The sequence below is a fragment of the Budorcas taxicolor genome, chromosome 20 (genome assembly GCF_023091745.1).
Source record: "Budorcas taxicolor isolate Tak-1 chromosome 20, Takin1.1, whole genome shotgun sequence".
In the NCBI taxonomy this organism is placed as follows: Eukaryota; Metazoa; Chordata; class Mammalia; order Artiodactyla; family Bovidae; genus Budorcas; species Budorcas taxicolor.
In genome coordinates this window covers 13,837,812-13,856,420 of record NC_068929.1, presented here as the reverse complement: position 1 = coordinate 13,856,420, position 18,609 = coordinate 13,837,812, and the positions used below count along the sequence as shown (strand labels likewise).

General features: G+C 43.0%; 1 protein-coding gene across 2 annotated transcripts in view; it reads left to right on the top strand.

Annotated features, from left to right (window-relative positions):
* The first annotated feature begins 9,931 nt into the window (after positions 1 to 9,931).
* Positions 9,932 to 18,609, top strand: part of OCLN (occludin) — a 46,816-nt gene continuing 38,138 nt past the window's right edge. Inside the window, exons 1-2 of one of the 2 annotated variants that reach the window (XM_052659223.1) lie at positions 9,932 to 10,025; positions 17,094 to 17,210. In XM_052659223.1, the coding sequence (XP_052515183.1) occupies positions 17,161 to 17,210 (50 nt within the window). In that variant the 5' untranslated portion in view covers positions 9,932 to 10,025; positions 17,094 to 17,160. Of the gene's footprint in view, positions 10,026 to 10,157; positions 10,256 to 17,093; positions 17,211 to 18,609 lie in introns of those variants that run through there. The other variant, XM_052659222.1, reaches the window with a different exon arrangement.

The following is an 18,609-nucleotide window of genomic DNA, read 5'->3' as shown; positions in this document are numbered from 1 at the left end:
CTGACTGGGGGTTGTTGTGATGCGTGGGCCCTAGAGTCCAGGCTCAGCTGTGGTGCACGGCTTAGTTGCCCCACGGCATGAGGAATCTTCCCTGGCCAACGTTCAAATGCGTGTCCCCAGCACTGGCAGGTGGATTCTTAACCACTGGGCCACCAGCAAAGTCCAAATAAATGTTTTTTGACTGAATAAATATTTCTTTAGGTATACAGTTGACAAATGTGCCCCATAGACCACACCCTATGTGTGTAGCATCAACATTTCAGGAGCTGTAGTGAGTCCCCTTTACAGGCTCCAGAAATTTCTCCTAAAGAAGTTTCAAATAAAGGGAGTTCCCTGGTGGTCCTGATGTTTAGGACTCAGTAAGTGCTGTGGCCTAGGTTCAGTCTCCAGCCCGGGAACTAATATCCTGCAAGCCCCTCGGTGAAGCCAAAAAAATAAAATAAATTCAAGAAAAATCAAGTAAGAAATTCCAAATAACATTAGAAAGGCTGTCATGTGGAAGACATGGTAGAGGATAAGAGAAGTGTGTCTTATAACCAACAGAATGTCATGGGAAGTTAGTTGTCCGCTTTGAGTATATCTGCTTCATACCGACCCAATTCAGGTGACTTTGCTAGGGTTAGAATTCCTTGTTGTAAATTACAAGCTCATTTCTAAAGTTTGGGAACACAAGAGGTAAAGAGCCCCAGGAAGTTAAAATTAGATGTGAGAACACAGCATTTGCACTATTTGGTTAATGTTTACTTTTCCCGCTTTCTTTTTTTGAGCTGAAAATATTCAGGAAGGCAAGTTCCTGAAAAAGCTTTGTGAGGCCAGTTTCCCACTGCAACGGATGATTGATGAAACCCTCCCCCAAATAAACAGCTCTCAAATCTTTTTCTCTGCATCATCCATAGAATTATGGAAACGTTGTTTCTGGATCAAGACCCTCTCTCTCCCTCTTTACAGGATAAGCTCTACTTACTCTGATCCCATAGAGTAATCTTCTATTAGTGTTTGAGGAATATTACACACAAAGCAAAAAGCCTAGAGATGGGTATCCAACCACCTTTTAAGAAAGTCCCTAAACTCTATTATACTTTAAAATAAAGTTTTTATTATAAAATAGAAAATTCCTACCAAAAAGTGTATAAACCATATGTGTACAGTTTAGTAACTTAATGACTTGTTGTAAGGCTCAGAGCCATGTAACCTGCAAACAGGTAAAGGAACAGACTATTGGCAGCTCACCCCAGGAGCATCTCCACTCCTGCTTTCCCATCCTTACCCGCCCTTTTCTCCCGCAGGTAACCACTCTCTTGGTTTTTACTGTAACAATTTATTTGTTTTCCTTTGTTGCTTTGCTACTTACCTTTGAATTCCCAAGTAATGCAGTTTAGTTTTGCCTGTTTTTGAACTTTATACACATGGAACCATACTGGGCGCGGGGTGGGTGGGTGGGGGTTTGTGCACTCTCAGTTGTGTCTGAGTCTTTTGTGACCTCACGGACTGTAGCCCACCAGGCTCCTCTGTCTATGGGATCTTCCAGGCAAGAATACTGGAGTGAGTTGCCATTTATTCCTCCAGAGGATCTTCCTAACCCAGAGAGTGAACCTCGTCTCCTGTGTCTCCTGCATTGCAGGCGGATTCTTTACCACTGAGCCACTTGGGAAGCCTGTATGGGAGGGATGGGGAAGTCTTTATTCAGGGATGTGTTCAGTTTTATCTTTGAAAGATTCACCCTGTTGTTGGGAGTAGCTCTAATTGGTTCCTTCACATCCATAACACTGAGTTGTACTCAATAATTTTTTATTTTAAAAATTTATTTATTCACCTGATTGCAGTGGTTTCCGTTATTGCGGAATATGGGCTCTGGAGCACAGGCTCAGTAGTTGAGGTGCACAGGCTTAGTTGCTCCGCAGCATGTGGGATCCTCCTGGACCAGGGATTGAACCCATGTCTGCTGCACTGGCAGGCAGAGTCCTATCCACAATGCCACCAGGGAAGTTCCTCAATTGTTTTATTATTATTATTATTTATTTATTTATTTTTATTCATTTTTGGCTGTGCTTGGTCTTCCCTGCTTCCCCGGGTTTTTTCTGTAGCTGCCATGAGGGAGGGGAGCTACTCTAGTTGCAGTGTTCAGGCTTCTCATTCCAGAGACTTTTCTTATTGCGGAGCACGGGCTTCAGGCTCACAGGCTTCGGGAGCTGGAGCACGGGGGTTCAGTGGTGCGACTCCCAGGCTCCAGAGCATAGGCTCGGTGGTTGTGGTGCACGAGCTTGGCTGCTCTGAGGCATGTGGAATCTTCCCAGACCAGGGATCAAACCCATGTCTGCTGCACTGGCAGGTGGGTTCTCATCCACTGTACCTGGAGGTCCTCGATCATTTTTTAGTTGTATTCAATTATTTTTTATATAGGTACACTGTGAACTATCTCTATGGGTAGTTTTTTTCAGTGTTTTTAAAGACAAAAAAAAAAAAAAAAAAAAGATGCTCAAGTATAGTAAAACTGTTAAGAACCTTAGTTCTGGAAGTAGATGACCTGTGTTTGAATCCTGACTATAATTTAGCAGAAATCTTGAGTAAATGATCAAAAGTTTCTGAGCTTTCAGAGTTTTGAAAGTGGAGGAAATAATAATACATAAAATTGTTATAAACAAAAAGCAGAGTCCGTAAAGCACGGAGCACAGTGCCTGGCATAGGGACGTCTTTTCTCCCCTAAGACTGCGTACTGGGAGGTTCCCTGGTGATCTAGTGGTTTCAGCGCTTTCACTGTCATGGCCTAGGTTCAGTCCCTTGTTGGGGAACTGAGATCCTACAGACTGAGTGGTGCAACTGTCACGCGAGTGTACGTCCCTCGATTCTTTGTCTCGTCACAACAAAGATTTCGAGTGACGGACATTAAAGGCCCCTCGGCGAGTCACAGCTCTCAGGTCTTGGATAGACCGTGTTATAGCTCTCAGGTCTCAAATGGACCGTGTTATAGCTCTTAGACAGATCAGTGTTGCAGCTCAGTGTTACAGCTCTATTTTATTTAGAAGATAGCAGGAAAATCCATCTTCAAGGCGTGAGGGCACGTTGATCCAAAGACACGAGGAGAAGAGCGCCCCAGCGTGGGGAGGGGGGCGGAGGGAGAGAGAGAGCGCGCGAGCTGGCTCTGGCTCCGCTATTTATATGTTTATCTCTCCCTGGGCCTGTCCTATGTAAATTAGGCCAGCCAGGAGTGTTGTTTGTTTTCCCTGAGGTCCTCACTCCGGTCCTCGGACCTTCTTTCGTTTCATTTTCGCGGGCTTTTCCCTTCCTTGTCTGTGGCCACCGCCATTTTGGACTCCTTTTCCCTGTTCTACCTACCTAACACAACCAAATCCAGAATAAATGATGGTGGTTATTATTTTTCCACTTGTTATTTAACTTTAGATTCTTCCAGCAGGATCTTGCTTAATACACAGGAACTGAGGACACAGAGCTTTATTCACCAAGTGTCATCATCCTCTCAGAAATGGCCTTCCCGGTGACTTCCCCGTAAATTCCTCCATAAATCCCTCAAGGAAAATGTAGTATGTGGAGCGGGAGCCTCCCACCTAGAGAATGGGTGGGGAATTTAGAGCCTTTGAACAAAGGTCAGTCATCGAATTCACCCGGGAAGCAGGTGAGGCAGAGTAGGAATATCCGAATCCCCCTTCCGTTCCCCTCTGACTGCGTGCTGGGGAGTTCCCTGGTGGTCTAGTGGTGACCATTCAGTGCTCTCACTGTCATGGCCTAGGTTCAATCCCTTGTCAGGAAACTGAGATCCTACAATCTGAGTGGTGCAACCAACCAACCAAACAAAAAGACCACAAGCTAGAGATGTTACCCTTGACATGCTATTAAGAATGTGCTGTTTTCAGTGGCAGCAGACTATCTGAGAGATACACGCTTCCACAGGCATGATGGATGTAGGAATCAGGGCTCAGTACATTCATTCATTCAACAAAGAGATATGGAATAGCTGTGTGACATGACAGGGACTATCTCGGGCAGATGGGATGCACCAATGACTGATTAAATGTATCAAGATATTTTCTTGCCCAGCGTATGATTCATCTTGGTGAATGGTCCACATGCCTGCCAACAATCTTATGATGAGTATTACTTATTGTCATCCCAAATTCACAGTGGAGAAAAATCAAAATTATACATTTAGATTCCCTTCCAGATAATAGGTGGCAACACTGAGATTTTTTTTTTTTTTGGTAAATTAATTGGAGGCTAATTACTTTACAATACTGTAGTGGTTTTTGACATGAATCAGCCATGGGTGTACATGTGTTCCCCATCCTGAACCCCCCTCCCACCTCCCTCCCCATCCCATCCCTCAGGTTCATCCCAGTGCATCAGCCCTGAGCACCCTGCCTCATGCACCGAACCTGGACTGGGGATCTGTTCACATATGATATTATACATGTTTCAATGCTATTCTCTGAAATCATCCCACTCTCGCCTTCTCCCACAGAGTCCAAAAGTCTGTTCTTTACATCTGTGTCTCTTTTGCTGTCTCGTTTATAGGGTCATCATTACCATCTTTCTAAATTCCATATATATGCATTAATATACTGTACTGGTGTTTTCCTTTCTGACTTACTTCACTCTGTGTAATAGGCTCCAGTTTCATCGACCTCATTAGAACTGCTTCAAATGCATTAATAGCTGAGCAATATTCCATTGTGTATATGTACCACAGCTTTCCTATCCATTCATCTGCTGATGGACATCTACGTTGCTTCCATGTCCTAGCCATTGTAATCAGTGCTGCAATGAACACTGGGGTACACGTGTCTCTTTCAGTTCTGGTTTCCTCGGTGTGTATGCCCAGCAGTGGGATTGCTGGATCATAAGGCAGTTCTATTTCCAGTTTTTTAAGGACTCTCCACACTGTTCTCCATAGTGGCTGTACTAGTCTGCATTCCCACTAACAGTAACACTGAGATTTGAACCTAAATTCTGACACCATAATCTGAGCTCTTAACTTCCTCTTTTACATATGAAAAGGAATATAAGGATTATTTTTTTAATCTTATTCATTTTACTGCAGGTAAAGTCAACAAATTTCTAATCATGGGTCCTTTAATAATAATATTTACTTTGTTTCTGAGTCATAAAGATTTTCATTAAATAATGCTCATTAGTGGATAATAGTGATTAATACTACAATGAGTTGCCAAGAAGGAATATTTGACTAATTAAAATTTTGTTATAATTTATGATTATGTAAAGTAATTACAGTCAGCATTACATCATTTACCATCTAACAAATTTAATTTGGCTACTGATGTGTTTAGGTTTTAAGGCTGTATTTTCTTTCTGAACATTTTCAACTACTACCTAAATAGGTACACTATTAGGTAACTGTTAAAAGAGCACAGTTTTTAGATTTTCTAATGTTATGAGCATTGTTTGGAAAATTTACCTAAATTGAACAAAAATTTTACACAATATTCCAATAGAAATTTAGTTTAGTATTAAGTTAAACCACCTTAAGTTGCTTTTATAGTTTAAAATGATCAACTATTACCAGTTTCATATAGCTGAAGTTAAAAAAAAATCGTGCTATTCCATACGCCTGAATGCAGAAGCAAGTAGAGTGTAATCTACCTGAAGACAGGGATCTGGGAGTTTTGTTTACTATTATTCACATGGAAGGCACTTAGAAAATGGCTATTGAATAAATTAATTAGGAAAACAAACAAAACATAGTAACTAATCTTCTATCCTAACGTCTTTGAGTTTAGGTTTAAAACGGGAATGAGAAAAATAAAGAAATAAAATGGGAGTAAGAAAAATAACACAGGTATTTTAAGTTAGTCTCTTGGAATGATAAAAAGTTTAAATAGTTAATTTACATGTGAAATGAAGACGTATTCACACAAAAACTTGAACATGAAGCTTTATAGCAGTATTATTTAAAATGACCAAAAAGTGGAAATAACTGAAATGTCTATCAACTGATGAAGGTTTAAATAAAATGTGGTACATCCATGCAATGGAGTATTTATTGAGTCATAAAAAGGAATGATGTGCCAGTAGGAACTACAACATGAATAAAACTTGAAAACATTATGCTGAGTGAAAGAATTCAGATAGAAAAGGTCACATATTATACTAACAGTTCATATAAAATGTCCAGAATGGGCAAATCAAAAGACAGAAAGTATCAATAGATCAGTGGATGCCAGGGTTTAGAGACAAGAGGAAATGAAGGGAGATAGATTCAGGTTTCTTTTTGGGTGATGAAAATGTTCTGGAACCAGTGGGGATAATTGTACAACATTACAAATATACTGAATCCACTGAATTGTACATATGCATTAAAATTAAGGGTGAATTTTACAGTATGTAAAATATATTTTAATTTTTTTTAAGTGGGGGAAAAAACTCTTAAGTTCTCTTTAGAACATGTCAAAAGTACACTATAAAATAATAGACATGTTTATAAATGTAAGAGTATTAGGAAATGTTCCCTTGTTTAATTATAAACCAAGTGGAATGTTTGGAGATTTCAGTAATCTGACAGGGAACCTTAAGAGGATTAACCTGACTTCCCCAGTGTTAACAATACTAATTTAAACTGCATCATTCAAAAACTACCTAGTCATACAGTAGTAATTGTAACAATGACTTCCACAAAAAACACCAATTAGATTAATTACTCATTAAGGCTGTCATTGTTTAATACCTTATATTTATATAACCCTTTTACTTCCTTAAGTGTTGAACTGTGCCTTAAGATTTAACTTATGGGAGAGTCACAGCTCTAACCATTTAATTAGAGGCAGGGAAGTGGGTGGAATTGGACTGAAATTTATTAGCAATGCTGACATTCCAGGTTAGAACACAAAGTGAAGCAGGATTTAAGAAACCTAAATTCTAGCCTTCTATATGAACTCAAAGGTTTTGGCATAGTCAGAAAAGCAGAAATAGATGGTTTTTTTTTTGGAACTCTCTTGCTTTTCTGATGATCCAGATGATGTTGGCAATTTGATCTCTGGTTCCTCTGCATTTTCTAAAACCAGCTTGAATATCTGAAAGTTCGCGGTTCATGTACTGCTGAAGCCTGGCTTGGAGAATTTTGAGCATTACTTTACTAGCATGTGAGATGAGTGCAATTGTGCGGTAGTTTGAGCATTCTTTGGCATTGCCTTTCTTTGGAATTGGAATGAAAACTGACCTTTTCCAGTCCTGTGACCACTGCTGAGTCTTCCCAATTTGCTGGCATATTGAGTGCAGCACTTTCATAGCATCATCTTTCAGGATTTGAAATAGCTCAACTGGAAATCCATCACCTCCACTAGCTTTGTTCATAGTGATGGTTCCTAAGGCCCACTTAACTTCGCATTCCAGGATGTCTGGCTCTAGGTGAGTGATCACACCATTGTGATTATCTTGGTCATGAAGATCTTTTTTGTACAGTTCTTCTGTGTATTCTTGCCACCTCTTCTTAATATCTTCTGCTTCTGTTAGGGCCATACCATTTCTGTCCTTTATTGAGCCCACCTTTGCATGAAATGTTCCCTTGGCATCTCTAATTTTCTTGAAGGGATCTCTAGTCTTCTTGAAGGGATCTCTAGTCTTTCCCATTCTGTTGTATTCCTCTATTTCTTTGCATTGATTGCTGAGGAAGGCTTTCTTATCTCTCCTCGCTATTCTTTGGAACCCTGCATTCAGATGCTTATATCTTTCCTTTCCTCCTTTGCTTTTCGCTTCTCTTCTTTTCACAGCTATTTGTAAGGCCTCCCCAGACAGCCATTATGCTTTTTTGCATTTCTTTTCCATGCGGATGGTCTTGATCCCTATCTCCTGTATAATGTCAGGAACTTCTGTCCATAGTTCATCAGGTACTCTGTCTATCAGATCTAGTCCCTTAAATCTGTTTCTCACTTCCACTGTATAATCATAAGGGATTTGATTTAGGTCATACCTGAATGGTCTATTTCTGCTTTATTGACTATGCCAAAGCCTTTGACTGTGTGGATCACAATAACCTGTGGAAAATTCTTCAAGAGATGGGAATACCAGACTACCTGACCTGCCTCTTGAGAAACCTATATGCAGGTCAGAAAGCAACAGTGAGAACTGGACATGGAACAACAGACTGGTTCCAAATAGGAAAAGGAGTACGTCAAGGCTGTATATTGTCACCCCGCTTATTTAACTTCTATGCAGAGTACATCATGAGAAACGCTGGGCTGGAAGAAGCACAAGCTGGAATCAAGATTGCCAGGAGAAATATCAATAATCTCAGATATGCAGATGACACCACCCTTATGGCAGAAAGTGAAGAGGAACTAAAAAGCCTAATAAAAGTGAAAGAGGAGAGTGAAAAGTTTGGCTTAAAGCTCAACATTCAGAAAATGAAGATCACGGCATCTGGTCTCATCACTTCATGGGAAATAGATGGGGAAACAGTGGAAACAGTGTCAGACTTTATTTTTTGGGGCTCCAAAATCACTGCAGACGGTGACTGCAGCCATGGAATTAAAAGACACTCCTTGGAAGGAAAGTTATGACCAGCCTAGATAGTATATTGAAAAGCAGAGATATTTGCCAACCTTTGCCAACAAAGGTCGGTCTAGTCAAGGCTATAGTTTTCCCAATAGTCACGTATGGATGTGAGAGTTGGACTGTGAAGAAGCTGAGCGCTGAAGAGTTGATGCTTTTGAACTGTGGTGTTGGAGAAGACTCTTAAGAGTCCCTTGGACTGCAAGGAGATCCAACCAGTCCATCCTAAAGGAGATCAGTCCTGGGTGTTCATTGGAAGGACTGATGCTGAAGTTGAAACTCCAATACTTTGGCCACCTCCTGCGAAGAGTTGACTCACTGGAAAAGACTCTGATGCTGGGAGGGATTGGGGGCAGGAGGAAAAGGGGACGACAGAGGATGAGATGGCTGGATGGCATCACCGACTCGATGGACATGAGTATGAGTGAACTCCGGGAGTTGGTGATGGACAGGGAGGCCTGGCGTGCTGTGATTCTTGGGGTCGAAGAGTCAGGACTGAGCCATTCAACTGAACTGAACTGATACGAACTCAGATAGCAAGAACTGAAACTGCCCTATTCAGCAGCACTTTAATGCAACGTATAGGTAAGTGAACACATCGTTAAGGGTAGACTCTGAGTTTTCCTAAACTTAACACTCCTTTGGGAACAGCCCCCAGAAGAAATGGAACAGAGACACAGAACTAGGGCTTTTTTTTTTTTAAACCCTTAAACCAAAGAAAATATTCAAATCGTTTAAAAGCCCTGAATAGCAGACTCTCGGTCCTGTCATAGTTAAACGTGGGGAGGAGGGGTAGAGGGCCCTGAAATGGTAATAATGTAAATCGTAGTATACCCTTAATTTTGATGGCAAACTTACCATCACCAGTATCTACAATACTTCCAACCTCACTGAACCACTCTTATGTGACAGTCTTTTTAGCGATCCAGAGATTTAGAAGCAGTTCCTAAATTTACGCATGACATGTGAAAATCTCCCACGTCTAGCTGCTTCTTTCCAACAAAAGTTTAATCAAATTTTCGAAGCAGGAAACTTTTGTGTCCGGTCGTGTCTTTCTTGCCGAAGTGCTGAGCACCCTAGAACACTTCAGGAGGAACAGTCTCTCCAGATTTCACTCGCCAAACATTCCGCAGTTGTGCCCGAAGAGCTCCGAGAGCTTTCTAGGGTGGTCCGGGACCACTCTCCCCCAGCCGGGAGCCCGAGCCCCTAGCCCACGCCACCCCTCTGCTCTCCTTCCCCGCCCACTCGGACCGAAACGCCGCGCTGTTCCTTTAAGGCCGGACGCCGCAGGGTGTGCGGAGAAGGGCCGGTTCTTCCCGCCTCCTTTTGCACCGCTCCCTTCCCCCTCCCATCGGAGTTTCAGGTGAATGGGTCACGGAGGGTGGAGGCCGCCATACCACTCCTCCTCCGTAGCGTCCACCTCCCCCTTTCTGCTTCTTCAGGCGGAGGCGGCGGGACTCCGGGGAGAGCTGGCCGGGACGCCGAGGAGCCCGCGCGGGGAGCCGCAGGTGGGGCTCGCGGGCGCCGGGCCGCGGACTTTCCGCCCCCGGGCCGGGGTTGGCGCGCATGCCCGGGGGCAGGCGGGCAGGGTGGGCGGGGGGAGGAGGGGAGAGAGGAGGCGGAGGGCTCAGTCCCCGGCGGAGTCCCGGCTGCGCGCAGCCTCTCTGCCAGGCGGCAGGTGCGCCCTCCAGGTGAGCGCACGCCCGGGCTCCCGCCGTGTTTGGTTCGCTGAGAGAAGGTGAGAGCTGGGCGCGGCGCCGGGGGCCCCAAGGCCTCTCCGTGCCCCGTCTAGAAGGGGAGGCGCGGGGAGAGGACGCCCCGCGGTGGTTTCGGTGGCGGTTTCGCTCCAGGCTTTGGACTCGCGGCAGCCGGAGAGGCGCGGGGCGGCGAAGAGAGCCGCGCCCGGCCAACTCGGAGCCTGCCTCCTGGGTCGAGGGGCTGCTTGGAGCCGCCCATCTGTTCCTTCCGCTGAAACTGTTCAAGCCACCACCAGTGTCTAGGCGGCGTGGGCAACTTTTCGCTTTCTTAGGGGCCGGCGGGAGATTGGTGACCAGCCAGAATCCTGCGACCGGCTCTCCAGGCTGCAGTTTTTCTTTTCTTTCTTTTTTTTTGGGGGGGGGGGGGGCGGTGTCCCTGAGGAGAGAGCCTGAGCTTGAGGGCTGAAACTAGGGGGGCCGCTTGCTGGCCCGGGCGGGGCGGCTCGGACTCTGGGAGGAATCCGTTGTTCTCTGCCCTCCTCTCACCCCTCTGGGTATTCCAGGTGGAGAAGGGGTGGCCGGGTTTAATCCGTGCAATATTCCTGGAGCCCTGGGGTGGGCCGAACGGCTTTCAACCCCCTTGGTGGGAGTTGTTATGAGCCCGCGTCGATTTAAGCTGCCGGGGCGGGGATTTAATTTCTAATGAAGCTGTATTTCCAGGGAAAGCCACTCTTGCTGGGGATTCTCACCCTTGACCTAAAAGGCCGCCGCCAGGTGGGCGGACCTGCCTCGGGCCGTCCCTGCTCACCCAGCTGGGACTCGTACTGCCCGGTGTGCTCCTGGACACCGGCACGTGCTCCTAGCCAGATCGCCGGCCCCGCGCACCGCCGCCAAGTTGCCTATGTTGGAGGAATTGTGCAGGGCAGGTGGGATGAGGGGTCAAGATGCCCCTTGCAGTTGGGAGAGCAGCCCCGAGCCCCTCGTCTCATGTCCCAAGTGAAGCGACAGAGTCGGGGGAGAGGAGCGGCATCCTGGAGCTGGCCGGGCAACGTGCCCGCCTGGCAAATGACCCGGGACGGGGAGGAGGCAGCCTTTCAGGTTAGTGTGCGGCCCTCACGCACAACAGGTGTATTATTGAGGTCCCGGGAAAAGAGAAACCCTTCCCCATTAAGGGACTGGTCCCTTTTTTGTGATTGAAAACTACTTCTTCCCAGATGGAGGTAGATTTCTCAAACTTTTTATGTATTCCCTAGTGTAGCCCTGTCTCTTTTGCACTGTACACATTTAATATTTTCTCTTCCTGGTATTTTAAAATAGGCATTTTTAAAGGTGGCGCCACAGTAATTGGTATCTCTGCAGACAAAGGAGCAGCACTGTTCTTTTTCGTCGTTTTGCATTTATTTGGTTACTGGGCGCCTCTTTTGTTAGAGTGTGGAGGCGAGGAGAGGGAGATTTCCACAACTTCTAGGAAATTTAGGAAAGTGATGAGCATTGCCTCCTGTGTGTAAGGTACTGTAATAAAAGCCTTTTGTACTTTATGTCGTTTAATCATCCCAGCATCTCTAAAAGCTAGGTCTTATTAGAACTCCGTTTTAAAAGTGAGTAAACACCAGGGAAAGTAAATATATATATATTTAAATATTTATTTATTTGGCTGCACTGGCTCTTAGTGGTGGCAAGCATCCAGTTCCCTGCCCAGTGATGGAGCCCAGGGAGGGTTAGCCCCTGGACCACCAGGGAGCTTCTGGGACGGTGTGTTGTTAAAGGGACAGTTCTTGATGTTCCGGTGGAGAACCAGATTTGGGGAGTTCTTCTGGAATTCTCTACTTTTGACTAGTCCCTATGGCCTCATATAAGTGTTCCCCATCTTGCTTGATGTAAAAGTAAAACATTCTGTTTTCTTCTAAAGATAATGCTGTAATTTCTTATGTTTCAAAATGATGGAGGATTGCTTTCAGCCATATGAAGTAACTGATCCTATGTCCTTCACCTTCCCAAGGAGAGACCTCCCAGAAGAAAGTTTTCTTTAGCTGCATTTCAAGGCTTACGTGATTAGAATATTTATTGGACTTTTTCATCCACATTACTATTTTTAGAACTAATGGTAAAAATACCTTGGTCACACCTTTTTAAAAAATTTGCCCCCAGGGTTGCAGCTGTTCTGTAATTTAGTGCTTTCCAATCTTGAATGTGGTGTGAATCACATTGAGGATCTTATGAAAATACAGATTCTGATTCATAGGTCAAAAGTGATGCCTGGAATTCTGCTTTTCTAGCACGTCGCTGGGTGATGCCTGTACAGTTTTTTCTCCCTTTCCCTCACACTGTAAGCACTTAACTACTTTTGTGGAACTTAACTTGAAGGATTATATTTCCTGGGTGTTAGTTATGTGAAAAACTTCAAGGCATTCACTGGTGGATTGAAATCCCAACTCTAATATGGGCTGTTGTTTTCCAAATCAAATATTGATTGCACATCTCTGTACCAGGGACTGGCTCCATGGATCAGGAATAAGAGTGAAGATCAAGACAGACATTTAAGTGCTTTGGAAGGTGGTATTCCTTTTGGACTGGAGAAGATTGTAGTTTTAAAAAAAGAAAAAAAATAATTAAAGGGGAAATTTGCTCTGAAAATAAATTGGTGGTTGGGGTGAGATACTGGGAGGACATCTCTGAGGAGGTGAAATTTGAGCTAAGAACTGATCGGGAAATGCCTGCTATGTAGAAATCTGGGTGTTCTAAACAAGAAACCCTCAAGATTAAGGCCCTCCTTGAGTTGACACTTTTATTCTAGGCAGTGATTTTCAAAATGTGTGGTGTGGTTAAAAAATCATCTAGAGAGCTTATTTAAAATGTAGTTTCTGACACAGAGCTAATCGATCTCAAAATCTAATTTCAAAATTTTAGGTCCTTTACTAATGATATGCCTATAACCTAAATAGAATCATTTAATATCAACTTTAAAAACACCTTAAAGGCAAATTCATGAAAGGAATGTGATCGAAAAGGAACAGACTGCCCTTAAATACAGCGTTTATTTATTTTTACTTATTGACAGTTTGCTTTAAATAATAATTTTGAAGCACAGCATTTTCAGGTCTTTTTATCTTAGCTCAGTAATCTACTGAGATTATTTTGGCCAGTAAACATTTTAAAAGAGAGAACTTTTTATTTTTTTACCATCAGCTGGCTTTAAGTTTAACATACTCAGTAAGGGTCAGCTCCAAATTGGCCCTGACTCCATCCAGTGCAGCTGTTTGCCAGAGCCTGTGGCTTTTCACTTCTCGTTTTACTTGTTCCTTCGCTCAGCATACACGTACTGTCCAGATACTGTTAGTGTTGCTGTGCTGGGCATTGGGCAGCATTCCTGGACCTCTTTTGCCTATTGTCATGGCCTTAGAACTTGGTCATAGGCTGCCTTGCAAGAGCCCTTAGAAGTCAGTCCTGCGGCCCAGTGTCCTGCCGCTCCACCTCGCCGAATACCAAACAAGCTTTGCAGACACAGCATGAGGTCAAATTGTTATTTGTTGTTTTGGGAGGGTGTGTGGAGAAACTTCCTAACATTGAAATGAAATCTGACCCTCTGGAGGTTTGTTTTTTTTTTTTTTTCCTGAAGGAACTCTTTCTAGGGCTACAAAGACAGCTCTTCAGCTCTTTGAAGGCTGCCATTAGTAGTCCTAATGTTGAGTGCTCCAGGCCAAACATTTCCTGTTTTTCCAGTCATTTGTCTTAAAACAAGGTTTTTCTAGATCTTTAACAATCCTAGTCTACCTCCTAAAGAGGTACCCAGTTGGAACATGATGTTCAAATTTCAGGGTTCTGCAGGGGTTTGTTTCTTTTTAATAACTCTATCATACCTAGATCTAAAGCACTAACTCTGTAAATAATGCCTGAGATTGGAATAACTTGTTAGCTTTGTTGAAATTCTGATCAAGGAAATGTACTTGTTTCCTGCACCGAGTCTTAGTTGCTGCATGTGGGATCTAGTTCCCTGACCAGAGAAATAACCCCAGCCAGCCCTCTGCTTTGGGCGTACAGAGTCCTAACCACTGGACTGCCAGGGGTGAAAGTGAAAGTGGCTCAGTTGTGTCCAACTCTTTGTGACCCCGTGGACATTGCAGGCGGATTCTTTACCGTCTGAGCCACCAGGGAAGCCCAGACTACCAGGGAAGACCCAAGGAAATGCACTTTTAAAAATGAATAGTTACTCAGCCAGATTTCCCTTATCTAGTACTCATACCATTTTTAAAAATTGAGTTTTATACTTTTAAAATGATTTATTCCTGCCACCAATATTTGAAAATGAACATAGTACACATAAGTGCCTAAACACTTAAATTTCTCACTTTCAGAATAATCATCTTGCTGAAAATGCTTTTTGCTCCTCTTGTTTAATACATTATCTTATCTGCTACTCCATCCCAAAGAGGATTATTTCCCTCTTTGACTCAGGAAGTTAGTGATGCTCACAGAAGAGAAGAAGGATTTGTCCCCTCAGATTGTGAGCTTTTTGAAACCACTTGGTTTGTTTTAGTCCATCATTCCAGCCTTACCGAGACCTTGATCAATGTTGATGTACTTGTAGCCAATGAGTTACTTATCCTTTCCAGTGTCTTGTCAACTGCAAATTTGGATACACTTGTCCATGTTGTCTGGCGTCATGACTAGAGACCTCCCTCCAGGTGGACATAAGTGGTGCATTCATTCATCCTAATTAGGCTCTGTTATTTAGCCCAGTAGGAATCTGCCCACCCACCCTCTGTACTAGAGGATGTGTCCTAGAGTCTCAGGATTCTCTTTGCATTCCCCTCATCTACCAGTCTGGTAACCTTCTCAGAAAAGAAAATGAAGTTAATGTGCCATGACTTGTTCTTAATGAACTTTCTGAAAGTATTCACTCCACAATTTGAAATCTCTGTTCTTAGGGGAGACATGACACCTAAGCTCTGAATCCAGGCAATGGTTTGGAAAGCAAAATTGTCTGGATTTTTGGTGAAGCTTAAAACTGTAGCCTGAGTCTGGATTTAGAATTTTCAAAAGCTACCATTGAGGTTGGAATTTTTGGCATAATCTTGAATGAGGGGTACCTACCTATAGAAGAGATAAGATTCCTCTAAGATCAGTGTGTTAGTGTTTGATGTTCAGCTTCAGAAATAGGGCGCCATATTTAATAGTATTTAAATTCAGTTTTCCTTAGTTCTTTTTCTAAGCATCAGTTAGGAGGACAGTAATTCTGGACTTTTTCTCTTTCATAGCACTGTGATATTTTGGGTTAAATTGCTTGTCTGTGTGTGTGTGTGTGTTTGGGTGCTAGTTACAGAGCCATATACACTTAAGATTTGTGTATTTTTCTCTATGTTCTACGTCAATAAAGCAGTTTTTAGAAATGAAAGAATGTGAAGAAGTTGTCTTCTCTCACTGTGTTTGGAAAATTATGCTGCTCATGTTGGTGTCACTAACTTTTAATATACTTCCATCTTTGAGGTTTTACCGAAATACATTTGGGCAATATTTTATTGAGAAATTTGTGATTGACTGTTCTTAAGGGTGTGGAGGATACTTGCTGTTGATTTTAAAGAGCAAAGTTTAAAGAGTTTGAATTGACTTACTATTCTTAACAATGTAACATATGATTACACAACCCTTTTGCTTGAGAAAGAAAAAATATTAAAGACTTTACTCAGGTAATAGATCTTGCTCATGTCCTTCCTCCCGTCCGCCCCCAAGCCTCTGATTCTTTCTTGCCAAGTCTTCCCTGTTCTCTCCAAACTGCACTTAGTCACGTCCCAAATAGTGCCTGTTGCAGTTGCTGTTTTCTTGGTGCGTTACCTTCGGGAGAACTTGGTCTCATACTTAACTTCCACAGGTGCCTGTGGTGCTATGTAGGTACTTAATAAACATGTGATTGTTGATTAGGTGAAATTGCCTCTTAGATGTTCAGGGATTTTTGCTTTGAGGGATTTTAAATTATTCTGCTTTTCTCTTAGTGAATAGGACTCTAATACAGTGTATGTTTGATGTTTTTTCTTTTTTGAAAATTATATTCCATTTTGAAGACTAGGAAAAGGAGATAAGCAGAAAATGTCCACAATCCTAGATTCTTAGATGCTTTTGTAACCCTTTTAAATGACAGAAGCAGCATACTTTTAAACCAGACTATGCTTTAGTTAACATTGAAGGGCTAGAATATGCTAGACACAACTGTATTTGCATTTTCATATGCATTCTCATTTTCTATGAACTTCGAAAAGTAATGAGATAGAATAAATATCTTTTAAGAAATTTATGTTAATACATCTTTGTGTTCTTCAATGACTTTTTAAAAAATACCATTTTTACCTATTACTATCAACAGCTTTGTGAAATTTTCAGTGCTGCAACTTATAATTTCAACTTTAAACTATATTCGTATGCCAGTGATGTGCAGAGCATAATGTTAGGTGCTCTGAGGACTACGAGGCCAAATGATTCCTTGAGGTTGTTGTTCAGTTGCTCAGTCCTGTCTGACTCTTTGTGACCCCATGGACTGTAGTCTACCAGGCTTCTCTGACCATGGGATTTCCCAGGAAGGAATGCTGGAGTGGGCTGCCATGTCCTCGTCTAGGGAATCTTCCCGACCCGGGGATCAAACCTGTGTCTCTTGGATTGGCAGGCGGATTCTTTACCGCTGAGCCACCAGGGAAGCCCAAATGATTCCTACCCTCGGTTTTTTCTTATAGCTCTAAGAATTCATGGTCTAATGTGCAAAAATGACAGTGGGAAGGACGAGAGAAATAACCATGGAGTGAGACCTCGTTTCAGATTGCTGTCATTCGTTTTCTTAGTGATGCAAAGAAGTCGAGCACAGGATAAAGCCTTTTCCGTGCTTCTGTTGCTTAGATTGGCTGATCTTAGGAGGCTCCCGGCAGTGCTCATCCTGAAGATCAAGTGAGCACCGACCCCAGCCATGTCATCCAGGCCTTTTGAAAGTCCACCTCCTTATAGACCTGATGAATTGTAAGTAAATATGTAATTCTTTCTTTTCTTTTTTATTTAAGGCCTTGCTTGTGAGATTTTATTAATAGTTTCCCAACCAGGAATTGAACTCGGGCCCTTGGTAGGAAGTGAGAGCACAGTCCTAACTGCTGAACAGCCAGGGAGTTCCTCCTTTTTCTTCTTTAAAAGTGTATTACATGTTAAAAAAAAAAGTGTGTAATTAAAACTTTCATCTGTTATGTGTTTGCTTTAAAAATAAAATGACGTGCATTTGTAAAATCAAATTGAACCAAAGGGTATTCAGTGAAGCATGAGCTCCCCTCTTACCTTCAGCTTCCGAGATGACAGTTTTTTTCTGCAGTGGGAGCTTTTGTCACTTGTTTTTTCTTTGTTGCTACAATATAGTCTGAGCTTATATTTGTGTGTATATTTGTCTTTAAAAAATGTTATGAAGCTTCCATAGCAATGCCTTACTTATCTATTTTTGTCTGTGCTGGGCCTTCACTGCTGAGGGCTTTTCTCTGGTGGCAGCAAGCAGGGGCTGCTCTCTGGTTGTGGCGAGCAGGCTTCTCACTGTGGTGGTCTCTCGTTGCGGAGTGCGGACTCTAGGGTGTGCGGGGTTCAGTAGTTGAGGCACGTGGGCTCAGTAGTTGGGGTCCCAGGCTCTAGAGTCACAGGCACAGTAGTTGCGGTGCACAGGCATAGTTGCCGCGTGCCGTGTGGGATCGTCCCAGATCAGGGATTTTTTGCCCATGCCTCCTGCATTGGGAGGTGGATTCTTTACCACTGAGCCACCAGGGAAGTCCTTCAGTGTCTTATTTAGATGACTGTTGGCGATAGTCAGTTTTTCAAATAGCATGTTTATTGAGATATAATTCACCCACTATACAGTCCATTGGTTTTAGGGTATCCCTTCACCACACTCAGTTTTAGCACATTTTCATCATCCCCTTCCCAAAGAAACCCCTCTCTCCAGTAGCACTGTCTGGTTGCCCCAGTACTAGGCAACCACCAAGCCCACTTTGTTTCTGGATATGTCCATTCTGGACATTTCATATAAATGGAATCTTACAGTGTTTGGTCTTTTGTGACTGAATTCTTTCACTTGGTATGTTTTCTACGTCCTCATAATCTTTATTTTTTTTTATTATTCTGCTCCTGGGTATATAGCCTAAAAAAAGTGCCTTTGTGTACCAGGATATAAGTAGGAGATTAGATTGTGTTAGAGCTATGCTGTTCATGACAGCCCTAAATGGAAACAAGCCGAATACCCAAGTAGAACGTGGTACAGAATTTTCTCCCTTCACACATTCAGTGTTCTCCAGTTTCTCCATTTCCATTTCATTCTCATATAGTCAAGTAATTCATCTAATTCTCATGGTTAGCAGCCTCCAGTAGGAAGATATCTCCTTTGGCATGA